General features: G+C 36.6%; 1 protein-coding gene across 2 annotated transcripts; it reads left to right on the top strand.

The window, feature by feature from the left end:
• The first annotated feature begins 7,291 nt into the window (after window positions 1-7,291).
• Window positions 7,292-14,025, top strand: LOC137935099 (F-box protein At4g00755-like). Of its 2 annotated transcripts, none has more exons than XM_068779760.1 (6): window positions 7,292-7,473; window positions 7,927-8,085; window positions 9,821-10,225; window positions 10,330-10,511; window positions 12,861-12,979; window positions 13,396-14,025. In XM_068779760.1, the coding sequence occupies exons 2-6, from the start codon at window positions 7,959-7,961 to the stop codon at window positions 13,715-13,717; spliced, it is 1,155 nt and encodes a 384-aa protein (XP_068635861.1). In that variant the 5' UTR covers window positions 7,292-7,473; window positions 7,927-7,958; the 3' UTR covers window positions 13,718-14,025. The 2 variants fall into 2 exon arrangements, with proteins under 2 accessions (XP_068635861.1, XP_068635860.1); XM_068779759.1 differs by having other exon boundaries at window positions 7,293-7,473; window positions 9,809-10,225.
• The last annotated feature ends 1,705 nt before the right edge of the window (window positions 14,026-15,730 follow it).

The raw sequence follows: 15,730 nt of genomic DNA, 5'->3' as shown, positions 1-15,730 counted from the left end.
CGATATTTTCAGGGGCCCTGCCTCAGGGTTTTCCACTTCATAATCCTTCGAGGCTTCTGCTTCCAAGGCTTTTGCATAGGTTAGACTTGCTGTTAGCTTCGTGTGAACGTCTACTCACAAACTCTCTCATCTGTAGAGCTCTCCGTTGAAGCTCAAACATTTTGCCTCGTTTGATCAGGCTCTTTGTTGCCGAAGTTTTTTCCCACAAAGGGAGATGTTATTTGTACGAAATATAATGTTTTTCCTCCATCTGGACTCAGTAGTTTTTTATATTATTTTGTTCCGGTTTAACCCACGTCTCCTCTTACCAATGGCTAAGCCTCTTTTCAAGCTATTTCTTTTGTTTCTTTACTGTGGAAGGGGCTCGTTCCTCGTAAGAGAGTGCTGACTAACTTTGGAAAACTTAGAAATGAAGAAGTGACCAGACCCTCTAAAAAGAGAGGAATAGTTGCAGCAACATGGTTTTTTTCTCTGGTCATCGGTTCGTTGCCATATTTCAATTCTGTGCCTTGGTCTGGATTAGGAGGAGCTTGGTAGAGCAGTAATGTTATATCTATGATCTCTCCCAACCTCATTATTGTTCCTTCCAAACGATTTCTAGTGACTTTACTAGTCAAGGGAATCTAGATCTCACGTCTCCCTCCAAGCTCTTCATTGGATTCATATGCTGTGTTGAAGAGTAGTTACGGAAGAGTCTTACATAACTCTCATAGTAAGACGTCTCACAAAACTAAAATTAATATGTTAGAGTCTTATAAGAGTCTCATAGGAAGAGGTCTCACAGAAGAGTCACACCTAAATGTATTTTAGTTATGTTAGTCTTTTGTTTATGTTCAATTGTTCAATTATTCTAGGACTTATCTTTTAGTGTTTAATATGGTAGAGTTTTACAGGAGTCTCATAAGAAGAGGTCTCACTTATTTTAATTACGTTAATCTTTTATTTATGTTCAGTTGTTCAATTGTTTTAGGACTAATATTTTAGTGTTTAACTTTGGGTGTAAATGGGATAAAAGTAGTTTTAATTGTAATTGGATTCTACTTGTTTCCTATGTTATAATAGAGCTTAATTGTACTCAAATTATAACAACTCATATGTGTTTCTCTTTTCAAAAAATTCAATATGGTATCCGAGCGGGTTTTATGATTCGACTCGGTCAACCCACATAGAGATAATGTGATTCTTTTCTGATTTATCATCTCTAGTAGTTTAGGATCATATTCTATTTTTTTTTCTTTTATGTCCTAGTACCCATTGTTTTCTTGGCATTCTCACCTCCATCTTGAACTTTTCGTATTATAAATTATATATTGACAGAAAGATCATCAAGTCTACTTTCCAACAAAGAGAAATCGATATCTGAAATAGCAAAGGCTAGACAAGAAGGGACATTCGAACATCAATAGAAAACTTCAACTTTCGAGGTGTTTTATACAACCAAGAACGAGACTTTATAGGGAGAATTATATTTTAAAAGATAGATTTGTAAGTCTATTTTTCTTCCTATTAAATAAATTTTCAATCTGAGTTTTTTAGAGGGAGATATAAATATCAGAAGAGTCGATGGTCAAGCAGTCAGTTTGGCCTGATTGCATAGTCTGAAATCTATAAGATTATTTCTCTCAAAAGAAATACATTTTATAAAAAAGTCATATACTTGAACGAAAGGTATCGAAGTCTAGTTTCAAAAGCAGAAAATTTTATGTCAATCTGATATATATGTAAGGAGATATTCAAATTAGAGTTGGCAACCATCAAGCTATAGAAAGAAGAAAATAAAGAGGTCATAACAGATTAAAGAATGAAGTTTTTTTTTTTATGTCAAATTAGGTATCAAATTAAATTTCTTTTAGTCTAGTTTCTTATTAAATAAACTTTATTTTTATTCTGAACAATATTGTGAGAGATACTGATATCAGAAGTACTAAAGGTCAGTTCTATTAAAAATCTTTCCTTTTCCATATTTTCTATCCTATTCTCTCTCCATGGATTGGTGTGAATTGAATTTTCTTTTCTCCTAGAATCCAAGTTGTTTAGTCAAATTTCTCTTCTAATTAGAGAGTTTTGGTCATAATTAATCACCTCATGATGTGTTCATCGAAGATACGTAAAAATTTCCCGCTTCGATGTTGTTTTGAAGTTTTGCATTTTTATTACTTGGTTGTGTATATTACACATTGTCAACTCTGAAAATTGTGGTCATCCCTCCTCGAAAAAAAAGTTATACTTGGTCAAATTTATTCATTTCTACTGTTATAGTTTTCCCTAGTTTTTTTATTTAAAGGTCATATTCTAAATTCGTTTGGAAGTATGAGTATTGCATAGTCGCCTCCTTCTAGTTAAAGTTATTTTTTTCCAGTATTTCTTCAGTTAATCTTTTTGTGTTTTCATCACTTCAGAGTAGACCTACTATCTAAAAAGCATAGGAGTGTGCCTGACAACCAGCTTGAGACAAATCTTTTATTTTTCACCCAAGTGGTTATTTGTGTTTGAGCTACCCTTTGTTAGCTCTTTGTTAAGCCCTAAAGTTGGGCTGTTTTTCCACCTTTAAAATTGAGTGGAGTGTGTATCAAACTATGACCATTTTAATTAGTGTATAAAGTTTTGTTGTATGACTAGGGAGTGATTGTCTTCTTGAACAATGTATTTTATCCGAGCTAGGTCTCTGTCCATTTTATCCCCAACTTGAGGGGGAGAAGTTGAAGAACATGAAAGATTGAGTTTGTTCCACATATTGTGGTAATTTTTATGTGACAAAAATATTCAAGAGAGGGGGAGAACAAATGATGAAGAATTAATATCTACAAAAAAATTTAGCCAATGAAGATTGAAGACTAAAAATTCTTTTCATTGCAGACTGAAGTTATAAACTCCAACTTGAGGAGCAGTGTTGAAGAGCATATATGGAAGAGTTTTACATGATTCTCATAGTAAGAAGTCTCATAGAACCAGAATTAATATGGTGGAGTCTTACAAGAGTCTCACAACAGGAGGTTTCACAGAAGAGTCTCGGTTAAAGGTATTTTAGTTATGTTAGTCTTTTATAAATGTTCAATTGTTTTAGGACTTATCTTTTAGTGTTTAACTTTGGGTGTAATTGGGATAAGGGTAATTTAATTGTAATTGGATTATACTTGTTTCCTCTATTATAAATAAAGGTTTATTGTACTCAAACTATAACAAAGCTCTGAAATATTTCTCTTTTCTAGAAATTCAACATATTGTTTTACTTGTTGATCTTAACTTCTTCATCTACTTCCAAGAGTTTTCAAGTGAACAAAATTTGCTGAAAAAAGAACTTCAAGATTCTTTTCAAACATCAAGTTGTCTGACAAGCTGGTTTGCTTTGATGTGGTGTTGCCTGCCTTTGTCGTTTACTGCTCCAACATTCTCATCTTATCTAGAACAATCGTTAATAACTCGAATTGTGAAGTCTTTTGTGTGGAATCAAACACATGAAATAAAGAGGTGAATGTTATCGAGGTGGAGTTCAAATGTGAGTGCTATTGATTGACAAAAGAATGTATGCCCATGATGCTATGAAAACAACGATGATATGCGATATTAGTCTTGTGCTCATCATAGAAGAAGATGATTAAAGAAATTGTATTAAGCTGAAATTATATTTTTTTATTGAGTGATTTTTCTTCCGTAGTGATTATTATCACTATTTTATGTTAGAAATATTTTGCATTGGTTTTAAATTTTATTATTAGTGACATCTATATTTTATTTTTGTGATAGGTCGAGATGGTCAGTTATGGAATAAGATGCATATTACACTTTTTTTCTATTCAACCTAGGACCATTTTATACTCCCCTATTAGAGGCAACGCAGCCTCAAGAGTTGGAGACTACAAAACCCCCAAAATTTTAAGTTCTTAAAACATCATAGATTTTAGACTTTTTAAAGGCCAAATTGTGTTGTCTTTTTTTTTTTTTATACTTATAGGAATTATGAGAAATTTTTCTATAACAAGCAAAAGCTTTCTAGATGCAAATTGAGGGGGGGGGGGGGGGGGTGGAAGGGGTTAGTCAACAATGAAGTTCACACACATTACGTAGTTCATTCGATAAAGCCGTTAGTGGTAAATGAGCGCCAACATCATTTGAAAAACGTAGGTAATTGTCTCAGGCTAAAATCGTGGAATTGTGATTCAACCCAATTTTTCAAATCATACACTTGAAGGGTCGCTCGAGACGCGTCGTTCCCTCCCCCGACGAATTTTTTTTTTCTCTTTGGTGCTTTCTTCTCCCTCTCGACCTTCCTCCCCCATTTTTTTTATCCTGCTCTCTTCTTCCTCTCGTCTTCGCACTCCCTTCGGCTTCTTCTCCCTCTTGGCCTTCCTCCCCCAAATTGTTTTTTCTCCCTCTCGGCCTCCGTCATAGAGCCGCCATCGTTGAGCCTCCGTTGCAGAGCCTCCATTGCAGTTGAATGTCGTTGCTCCGTCGTAGAGCCTCTCAGCCTCCCTCTCTTCTCCCTCTCAGCGTATCGTCGGAGCGCCGTCTCCGTCGTCGTTACTTGTTGGCCCACTGTTGTCTCCCTACCATTATCGGTGCTTTCGTCGTCGTTGCTATTTTATACTCACACGTAATTATTATATTATTTTATAATAAATTGTAATAATTAATTAATATAATATAATATTTAGTATATTAATATATTTGAATACTACATTAAATTACTTATTAGTGTAGTAACCATGTTGATCTTGGTTAATTATTTGTTTAGGTATATGTTCTATTTAATTATATTATAAAAAGTTACCCATTCTCTTTTTTACATCATATTTTTCATTTTGGGGTACTAACACTAGAATTTGTTTTCTAGTGCATGTGAACTCATCTACACTAACACCCAAGGAAGAGTTGAAGTTGAATCAAATCATTGCCTTGAATTTGAAGTCTAGCTTCAACTTCAACGCCAATGTTGACTAACCCCCCTTAATTAGGTTTCATTTACTTTTTTGAAAGTTATTTCTAATAGAAAATAGATTCTTAGGTTCTATGTGTCTAGGGACATAAATAGTTTTAGAATTATTTTAGTCATAGATAATGGAGAGGGTCAAAAGCTAATCTCATCCATTACTTTTCTCTTGCAAATTTTTAACACATCAACACCAACTTCATGAATTTAGTTGAGGGGAGGTCCAATCTTCATGAATTTAGCTTGATCAAGCTATTCAAATTTATGTAAAAAAAATAATAATTTATTGATTGATGTAATTTAAGTCCGATGTGTCACTAAGTTTATAGAGATAATGTATAGAATTTAAGTTAAATTTAATTACCCATATCCTAGTTACACCCATAGTATAACACTTAACAGACAAGTCCTACAATAATTAAACAACTGTTAACATAACCATAAGACGAATAATACTAAAATTCCTCGGTGAAACCTCCTATGAAACTCTTATAAGACTCCACTATTTTGATTTTTCCATTGTGAAACTTCTTTGTGAGAGACTTTTTCATACCTGCTCTTTAACACCCCCTTAAGGTGGAATTCATAATTTCAGATTGTAAAGAAAAATGTTCATGGTCTTCAAACTTCTTTGGTTGAAAAATTCTTCATATTGCTCTCCTCTTTAGATGTTTTGATTACATGAAAATATACTACAACATGTGGAATAAAACACCTAATTCTTTGTACTTTTTCTGCTATTTCTTTCCCTCACGCTGGGGATTATTCTTTCTTCTTTAAGAAGCCTAACTTCTACAAAATAAATATGAGATAAGAAAAATCACTCCTAGTCATAAGACAAAACTTCAAACACCAATATGAAGAGAATGTTCAGATTTAAAGGTATACCAACCCAATTTTAAGGCAATAAAAAAAGGATTCACTTTGTAATGGTAGCTCAAAAATACTATGTTGTTAAAAAGAATAATAGAATTGATTTAGGCTAGTTGTTTGGCACATTTTTGTTTTTTTTACAAACAATGGTCTATAAGCATTGCTCTAAAATGATAAAAATAATGACAAATTGATGAAATATGTTTTGCATGAACTCAAGAATGTAAAAGATAACGACACTCATACTTCAAGTAAGGAGGCACTTAATTGACCAATAGATGAAAGAGACTGGCCAATTTTGGTATAAGAAAAGGAGGAAACTTTAAGAACTTTCCAAAAAGTACATTACGATATTTAGCGATTGTTGTAAACATGAAAATAGTAAACTTTCTTGAAACGAAAAACAATATAAACTCAAAAAATAATTGGGAAACTGAAAAAATACTCTTGGAAAAATGATTTATATTGGTAGCAATTTCCACTAAAGTTTCAAAGCAAATAGGAGAATGGGTAAAGCAAGAATAGCAACTCAAAAAGAGAAGAAAAAAATTGGCTTAAAATTCAGATTTCCCAACATAACCAAAAGTAGATCTTTTATCCATCTAACATCCAGTAGAATATGTAGGAGAATAACCCATTACATCAATTTGGTTACTACGAGTGTATAATGGATATTTTCCAGGAGCACCCTTTAAATATTTTAAAATTGTCTGGGCAGCTTCTAAATGTATTTTCCTTAAGCTTTTCATGAACTGACCAATAAATACTTAGATATTTGTTCTTTACAAACAATGGGTCTATAGGCAATAAGATCTTATGAGAAAATACAAATAGATATTTACGAAACTAGAGTAGAGATTGCGAAGGAGTCTCATGTTCAAGATACAACGTTTTTGTCATTAAACGAATTTCTTGAGGAATAGACATCAAAAATCTCCAAAACTTCCTAAGCAATACTCAGATTTTGCACTAAAAAAACCATTGAAATCATAAAAAGATCTTGGGAAAAACCCGGGATAATTTTTTCTTTAACTTCGGAAACGAGCGGCCAATAAGAGGAGAAGCATCAATGCGAATGCGATAGATAAGAAGAAAAAGAAAAAAGGAGATGAATCTGCCAAAAGATGACTACCCTTTCATGAATGTCAACAAAAATCTATTAATTCCATTTTGTTAAATTTCATTGAAAAAGATGGAGTTTCTTTGAGAATATACCAAAATTTCAGTCTTGAAAAGGATAACAACATTATGTATGTGGGACAAAAGCTATGTTGGAATAATTACAAAGCTTCAACCATGTAACCTCGATGAAATAAGTCTCTAACGGGGAAAACTGATTCCTACCTATTTTGGGAACAAACGAAACCGAATTGACAATTTGACAGCAAAATACCCGAAAACTACTCACTAATCTTAATTTGATAAGCCGTCCCTGATTTGTGAGCCGTCACAGACTTATCGACAAATTCGAAAGGTCTAGAAAAAGTAAGCGAACATAGTGAAAACCGAAATGGATAAAAGTTTAGGTGTTCCTCAAGTCGTTCTCAGTCGTTTGTCCCTATTGGGACTTGTCGGTGGCGGTTCTCCGTCGGTAATGACTGCTGTATGACGATCTTCTTCTCCGAGGAACATCATCGTTTCCGATTCGGTGATTCTAGCACTGTAGCGTAAAGGTGGTATCTCTGCTTTGTGGTTTGAAGACGAACAGGGTTAATGAAATTAGTGTTTATTTTTACATGGATTGGTAGGCGACCACTCTGACTCGTTGATCGTGATAACATTCTGGTGCCTATCAGTTTTCAGCTCCATATTTATTATTTGCCAGAAGCGTATTAATATTTTCAATAAATTTTTTGAAAAGTTAAATCGTTTCAATATTGTTTGTAATATCTGCATTTTTTACGTTAAATAATGTGTTCTGTGACTTGCTTTGTGGTTTATTTGTGATGGTTGTTGGATGATCTTCTGCGTACTGCTTCTGATTCCATAACAGCACCTATTATGATTTTGTTGAATTCCAGTTGTTTAATTCGACTTTCCTGCTACCATTGGTCTGTGTTTTGAATTTCGCTTTATTTTTGTTTATTTATTTTTAAATTTTGGCTGTAATTTGGAGGCGTTTGCAGGTCGTTGATTGGACGGATCGGCTTCAATTAATATGGGGGATTCTGGAGATTTTTTGGAATTGTTGGGTTATGATATGTCAATTGATGTCCTGAGGCGATTGGATGATCCGGCTGATCTTGCTCGTGTTAGTTCTCTCTCACGCTCCTGGCACCAATTTGGTGAGATTCTCTCCTTTCCTGAGGAAAGTTTGGAATTGTTTCTTCGTGTTAATTATGTTTACCCTGGCTTATATCATGTTCTTAAAAACTGGTATTGCATTGGATGATTTCCTGTCTGATACTTGATGTGAGGAGACTTCTAGGCTGAAATGTTGAATACCACATATTGAAACGCACTTTAACCTATAGACTGAAATTAAAAAGCTGTAAACTTGGATTCCTAGCAATGATATTGCAAAATGTCTGGCTTTTTTCATATCTAGATAAACCAGTTTTATATTCCACTGTAGTCACAACTATAAACATGCCTTGGTGAGCGTGTCTTAATTTTTTTGATAAATGTAAAAAAGATCAAGCCAATGTTTTGTTAATGATTGTACTAGCTTGTAATGTTGGTTTTCTTACAATTGATGTAAAGATAGGTTCTAAATAACTGTAAGTAGCCAATGATGTTTAAAGTAAATTAAGTATTCAAGTTCATGCAATATTGCTCTACACTGAGGCCCTTGGTTCAATGGTCACATAGGGGTTTTAGAGTGAGGTATTAGGTTAAGTCTCACTATGACACGAGTTTCAACATTCAAGAGTAAAGAAAAAAATCATTCGATATGGTTCTACTATCTGCATCTTTGTGTTGGAGGCTCAGAAGATTAACTGGTTGATTTCGTTAAATGAACTGGATTTTGATGCCGGTTGTTCTAGTTTTGGTTTTTATTCATCTATTATTAAGTTATTTTGAGAGCATACTTGCTTCTTAAAAATATTTTTTGAAAAAATCTTTAAAAGTGCGTGCTTGGGTAGGATTTCTTTGGGAAGGAAGCTCCTGTATCATCTCTGGTAAATTTGCTTATTTTCTCAGTCACTTATCTCTTTGTCCAGCAACCTCCATGTCTGAGTTTTTCTTCTGTGATTACTTTGCGGTGTCACTACTGGCAACCTTTTAAGCCTTGTTACTGCCTTCTATGCATGACATTTTGATAATCTTAACGGTGATTATGGCTCATTGAGCACCCAAGTCGAATGCTTCTTTCATCTAAGACAATCAGACTAATTAGATTGAAGAGTATCTGAGGAAGGAGATTGTGGTCATAGTTTTGTACACCAGGAAGTATGTTATTGAAGAGCACAAGCACAATCCAAGGTTTGAGTGTTTCAAGGATGGGAGAGCAGAAAGTCTAGCTTATAGTCCTTGGTCTGTATACATATTTGCCACTCAAATCAGGCAGCATTAAAAGTGGATGTAGGATATAGGTTATTGGGGAGGGGATAATATGCTTCTTTTTAACCAGGCAACAGTCACATTATGCATTCTAATTGTTATATTCTTAAGAATTTAGAGTTTTGTTTCAGGGATGCTTGTCCATTCCCAAACACTGGGTTTGTAGCCTTGCTTTCATTTCAACATGGGTAATGTCTTTTTCTTCATTAACATCTAATTTAATTTGGATGGTGCCAGCATTATGCCTGTCAAATAGTCCTTCTATTTAGTTCATCTTTTGTCTTGTCAGAGGCCATATATAAACAGGCAAAATTGGTCTGTTGAGAAAGTGATTATCATGGCATGTCTCACATCTCTGGTTTCAATTTCAGTCCTTCCATTTTGTAATAATGAAACAATCATTATTCCTTCAATTTTCTGTGGTTTGGACGATGTTTGGGTTTTATTCAATTTTGTATGTTGTTTATACCTTGAGTTTCTACAGCTTCTGACAATGTTCTGCAGTTGCTAATAAAGGTTTCTATAAGAAGCTCTGCATAAGAATGTTCCCAGAATTAAAGTGTTGCAGCTGTGTTGTCGAGCAAGATAACTTGACAAGGCCTTCAGAAGTGGGACCGAGCAATTTTAATGAACAGGATGCTACTGCGATGGAAGATAGAGTCTTTGCACTTTTAGCCCGTGAACTTAAATCTACTATCAGAAAGGATAATTGCATCTTGGCGGCAATTTGTGCGTCAAGCACTGACAATGATCCTGATGAAAGCATTGTGAATACATTGGATTCAAGTGATATTGTGGATCAAAGACCTTCTTATTGGTCCAGCAAAGGCGCGAGCAATCCCGAGGTCCCCGAAACACTAACATATAGGTTATGTTCCAAATTATGCATTATTGAGGAAGTCAACATACAACCATTCAAAGGTTGATTCTTACTATTTTTCTCTCTGCATGAACTGACAAGTAATTGTTAACATGATTCTCCTTTCCGTATTATATTTTAAGATAATTATTTTTTTTTTCCTCAGCTTTGTTTCAGGATGGTCATCCTATATATTCAGCGGAAGCTGTGAGGTTTAGGTTGGGTTTTTCAAAAAAAACTGTCTACTCATTGAGTCATTCAGAGGAAGAGGTTGTGGCAGCTGAGAGATTTGATGATGATGATGGTTACATATGGACATATGTTTCTCCAAGATTCCCAATGGTGCAGGTATATTCTAATTATGTTCTTGTCATTTCTTCGTAGGTAGACTTGGTATATCCCTTGGTTGCCTAAAATCAATTATGGTATTGCCATGGAATTCTGTGGTGTCATCCTTAAGTATTGTTTGGGGTGTATGTGACTGTAACCAATACCTCTTTGGATGCAACAAATACCAGCCTATAACCAATATTCAGAGAATAAGGTCATTTAATCTTAAGTATTTGAGTTTTGTTATTCCTGTTCACTCATTGCACTTGGGATCATAATTTAAAACATCTGAAGTATGATATAGAACTAGTACACATGTGAACGGTGCAAACATCTCTGTTATCCTCCGTTATACAGTCCATTAATGTGGTTAGATATTTGCTGAGAAACCCATTAGTAGCTTCATTTTTAAAGGTCAATTATTAAATCACCAGTTTAATAACCAGTTGCCCATGGATGTCTGGTGATCCAATTACTTCAGCACATTTTTTCGGTTCTTCCTTGTCCCAACTATGTGGAAAATGCAAAGGGAATTCTGCAGGATTTTTCTGCTAGGCATGTGGTTCAAGGTGCTCTTCACTGTCCGGAGTTTACTTTAAAAGTCCTCTAACAAGTATATTCATAAAAGGAAAGTTGTTTGACAAACTTCTTCATCAGATGTGTTTTTGCAATGCAACTGCTTGAGTACTATGTACCATGCCAGAGACTCTTCTCCTTGAAAGTGGTTCATAGAGTTAGAAAATTAACAACTGACATGCTTGAGGGTTTTCTGCTTGGACTGTGTGGCTCTTGAGGGTAATTGATTCTTCATGATTGGGTTTTTCTAATGAAGGGAACATTTGTCCCACCATGCGAAAACAAAATGACTAAAAATCATTTCTCTATGATTAATTTTTGCATTGGAAAATTTTCCTATTGGAAAAAATACTCTTTGACCAGTTTCCTTGTCTTTGTATCGCTATAGGAAATAATGGAAAAATAAATTATAATACTTGTGTCTACACTAGAAACAATCAAAAATTTTGTGAATAATAAAAAAATAAGGTTGAAAAAAAGGCAAGTGATCAACAACAACTTCAGTGCTTCTTGGTTTATTGTTTTCATGGTTTCAAATTGGAGCAATAGGAAATCATTTTCTTTTCTTTTTTAACAATTCTTAATGGCAAGATAAATCAAGCAGAAAGTTTTCCCATCCTCCAAAATCGCACAAACACCAGAAAATTTTTGGTCAAACAAAAAGCTTTCCTCTAGGCATTTTCTCCTATGGTTTCTTATTGGCACAAACATTCCGCCAGAAAAAAAGTAACAATAATAAATCATTATTATATTCATGAAATGATAATGAAAATGAATTATTTTGTATCTCCAATTCACCTTTCATATTCTTTTTAAAAAAATATTTGATTCCAAAATTCAGAGATTTCAATCTTGGAACCATTTCTTGTTAATCATTTTCTGAAATTTGCCACAAAGCAGGGACTACAATGTAGAGGGAAACCAGGAAAAATTTTCTTACTGCCTTACATTTTAGATGTCCTGGCCACTTTTTGTTTTTTGTGTTACCTTGTTCTCTGTCACATAAACTGCTATCTGTTGCTTGCTCTATTTCAGTGCTGCGTTTTAAAGAAGCAAGAATCCTGAGACTGGGAAATATCTGACCTGTGGTCTCTTCTTTGAACTGTTCATTAATAGTGTCTCCTATCTATAATCTCTCTTTTTTTATAAAATTTGCTGTCTTCTCTAGAACCTTTGGACTTCTTTCGTAGGACCCACAAAAAACCTTCTTTTTGCTATTTGGTTTAAGCAGAAGTGTTCAGTGTGGGTATTGAGTCCTCTTTTGGAATCTTGGTGTTGCAACTTGGTGGATTGGCCTGTGACTTGGTCAGGTTGATCCAAAATTTTGAGGACGTTAGTTGATACTTGGAAGTGGGATTCACCCCTCAATTCTGCACTCGTTCATCCCTGACTCACCCTGTGTTGCTCTGGAGTCTTGACTTAACTGAAGCATTCTGTATCAGTTTTTATGGGTTCTGTGTCAAGTCATGAGTCTAGGTTGGAGAACTATGTTTGAAATGCTCGTAGTTGGTTATCCTAGTTGCTGCAGAATGTACACCCATCTTGTTCCATCTTGGGTTCCTTTGTCTGTGGTAACAACTAAGGCGGATAGAGCCAAACATTGTCAACATCCATGTCCGATCCATAGCAGAATGGGTTCTGAACTAAGTTTCAATTTATTGTGAAAATATATTTAATCTTTTCTCGGTGTGATTGCCCATACTACCTTGTACATATATTCAATTTATTTCGCATGTTAATTCTTTTAGCTATGAAAATTTTGATTGCTTAAATTATTCGTTATATGGACAGGAAAATTGCTTGCAAACATTTACACTGCCACGGCCTGCACTGTGTATTGGCGGGATTCTGCAGATTGAGCTGTTGGGTAGAGTTCAGAAACAGGAGATGGATGGTCTGTACTACATATGGTTAGTACCATAAGAAGATGTTCTGTTTTAAAGAGTTATGAGTCAAATTTATGTGTCGTATGAACATCTTATTTGTCCAGTTGTCATGTCATCATTTGGAGCTTCTATAGGGACACGAAACTAAATGGTCGTTTTTCTAAGAACTGAATTGCCTCAACAGCAGGAATTCGTTATGTGCTGTGTCCTTGCACAGCGATATGTATCGGACAATAGGTTCCTCCAGGGTAACCGAAATCCGATATTTCGAGCAAACTCCTTAAACTTTGGTTGTTTATAGTTGGGAGAAAATCGATAATCCCGGTTGAGACCTCGGGGATACGGATTCCGTCTAGGTTGATCGGCTTAAGTGGAACAGATTTTATTTCTGCCCTTCTATATGTTGTTTCTGATTGCATGTTTTTTTACTCGTGATGTAGTATGTGTTATGTGCAAGTTAAGGGACAACCTCTTCCACCTGTATTTGATGTCGAAATGAGTGCAGCGAAGACCTGCTTGCTGAAGTACTGCCCACAAGCTGACTGTTCTTCCAGTCCAACTGCCTCAGGAGAAGATGCGAATCCTACATCAAGTGGTGGATGGCTGGCTCTAGCTGATCGAATCAGGCAATCAAGGCAGGTAGGAGCAAGAGTCTGGAGTCGTGTCCGATTTCTAAATGCCTTGCTGGGGAACGTAGCAGTTGTTCATAATGAAGATGAGGTGGAGGAAGGGGAGGTGCATATTGAACATAGAATGAACTGAGGGCTACTACAGGTCATAACAATTTGACGAACTGGCACGAGAGGCAGATCAAATCTGTGTGAGACATAAACATGGTTGGCCGGCGTGTAGCCCCCAGTGGACGTAAAAAGTGTAGTTTTCTAGTAGGTAGTGATGGCAAAGCCTCTTCAATCATGGATGTTATGTCGTTGTCATTTCCCTTTGGTTAGATTGTAAACTGACGGTTTATCCGGCTCTCGAGCTGAATTGGCTTGTATTATTAACAACTATTTTCTTTTCCTTTCAATGTTTGAGCTACCTTCTTTTCGCTGCATTATTCAATCTTTAAATTGTACTATTTGAATGGTATCCATAGAAGTTTTGAGTATCATTTAAAAGTTTGTTCAAAGCTTTTTAAAGCATATGATTAGTTTTAAATTGTTTTTGATGTACTTTCAAATAATCTCTTTAAGATACTATGTTTTCAGGCGATTTTGGGCGAATTTTTGCTTAACGTGCATTGTGAATCATCGTAACGTGTGCCGTTAGCGATCGTATCGTGCGCCTTCTATTTCGAAACTGCTAACGTGTGCCAAAACCCTCAAATGAGAGAGAGAGAGAGAGAGTTCTCCCGATGGTCACCGTCCCTACGGCCGGCAACTGGACCACCCTCTCCCGATGGTCACCATCCCTACGGCCGGCGACCGGACCACCCCCGACGACCACTGCTACTCAGGCAAGGTAACTACGAGCCTTTCAAACGCCGACAGAGGGCTCGGCGATGCTGCAACGAGAAGAAATGGAGGAAAGTCTCACCTTGGTGAGGAAGAAAAACTCGTAGACGGTCGGATCCGTCCAACCACTGCTCCGAGGAGCTTTCTGAGGCTCCAACGAAGGAATACGAAACTCACTAGATGACGGTCTCTCGCCAGAAGAAGCGAAATAGTATTTTCCGCTTCAGCTACGGAAAATGCAGAGTTACCGTCAAGAGAGTCATCTGAACATCAGGTCCGATGATTTGTATCTCCTCAGTCGACGGATCAAAATTTTCATTCATCTATGTCCCAGTAGAAGCAATCCACAACTTCAGGCTTCAGTTCCTGAGAGCTACCACGGAAACTGAGAAATCTCGTGAGCTCTGGTCACGGGACTCGATGTTCCTCTTCTCGGTGACTACCTTCCGTGGTCGCCGAGAATGTCGGATCACCCACATAAGAGGAACCTCCATTTTAGCCAAATTTTTCATACCTGAGGCCACAAACTAGGGTTTTGGCTGGAATAAGCTAGTCGATGCACTCCAGAGCCTCTCCCTGACGCTAGCCACAACAGAAGTGCCAATCCGCCCTGGTGATGCCAGAGTAAGATTTCCACCTCTCCTCCCAACAACCCAACACCACCAAAACACCCTCTCAACATCCCCTCCTAGTCCTAACAACACCCCCTCCTACTCCTAACAACACCCCCTCCTCCCCAAAATCATGCATCAGCCCCCCTGCTCCCACAGAAACACCTGAAATCATCCAAATCCCACCAAACCTTCGCCATGATGGGCGCAGAATTTTGACACACTCCATTCTCGTCCAAATATCCCCCGACGTCATCAAATCTAACATTCTTCACTGGCTGATTAACGCACTTTACCTCCCTTACACTCCCAGAATCTCCTATCTCAGTCCCCAAACTTGGCTTGTTCATTTCGGAACCCAACAAGAGTCTTCTGCGGCTCTTGCCATCATACCCCACACCAACTCTGGCATCATCGGGATCTCAAAGTGGCTCCCCTCAGCACCCTCCAGCCAGTACGGCCAATGGGTCACAGTTATAGGGCTTCCTACTGAGCTATGGCAATTCGCGGTCTTTTCGAAAGTCGTGTATGAGTTTGGCTCTATCATTGCTTTGGACCCACTCACCAAACACTAGCACTGTCCGGATGAGGCTTGGATCCTCATCAACCCTCTCCACCCATGTGAAGGGCAATATTTCAGATGTATTATGGTGGATAAAACGCGATACTGGATTCGTATCAACATTGCTGCGATGGATGATTTTAGAGAT

Source organism: Aristolochia californica, unplaced genomic scaffold (assembly GCF_029961685.1).
Source record: "Aristolochia californica isolate CCGP_79_NKW_82.1479 unplaced genomic scaffold, dmAriCali1.0.hap1 SCAF_6, whole genome shotgun sequence".
Classification (NCBI taxonomy): Eukaryota; Viridiplantae; Streptophyta; class Magnoliopsida; order Piperales; family Aristolochiaceae; genus Aristolochia; species Aristolochia californica.
This window is presented reverse-complemented; position numbering and strand designations above follow the sequence as displayed.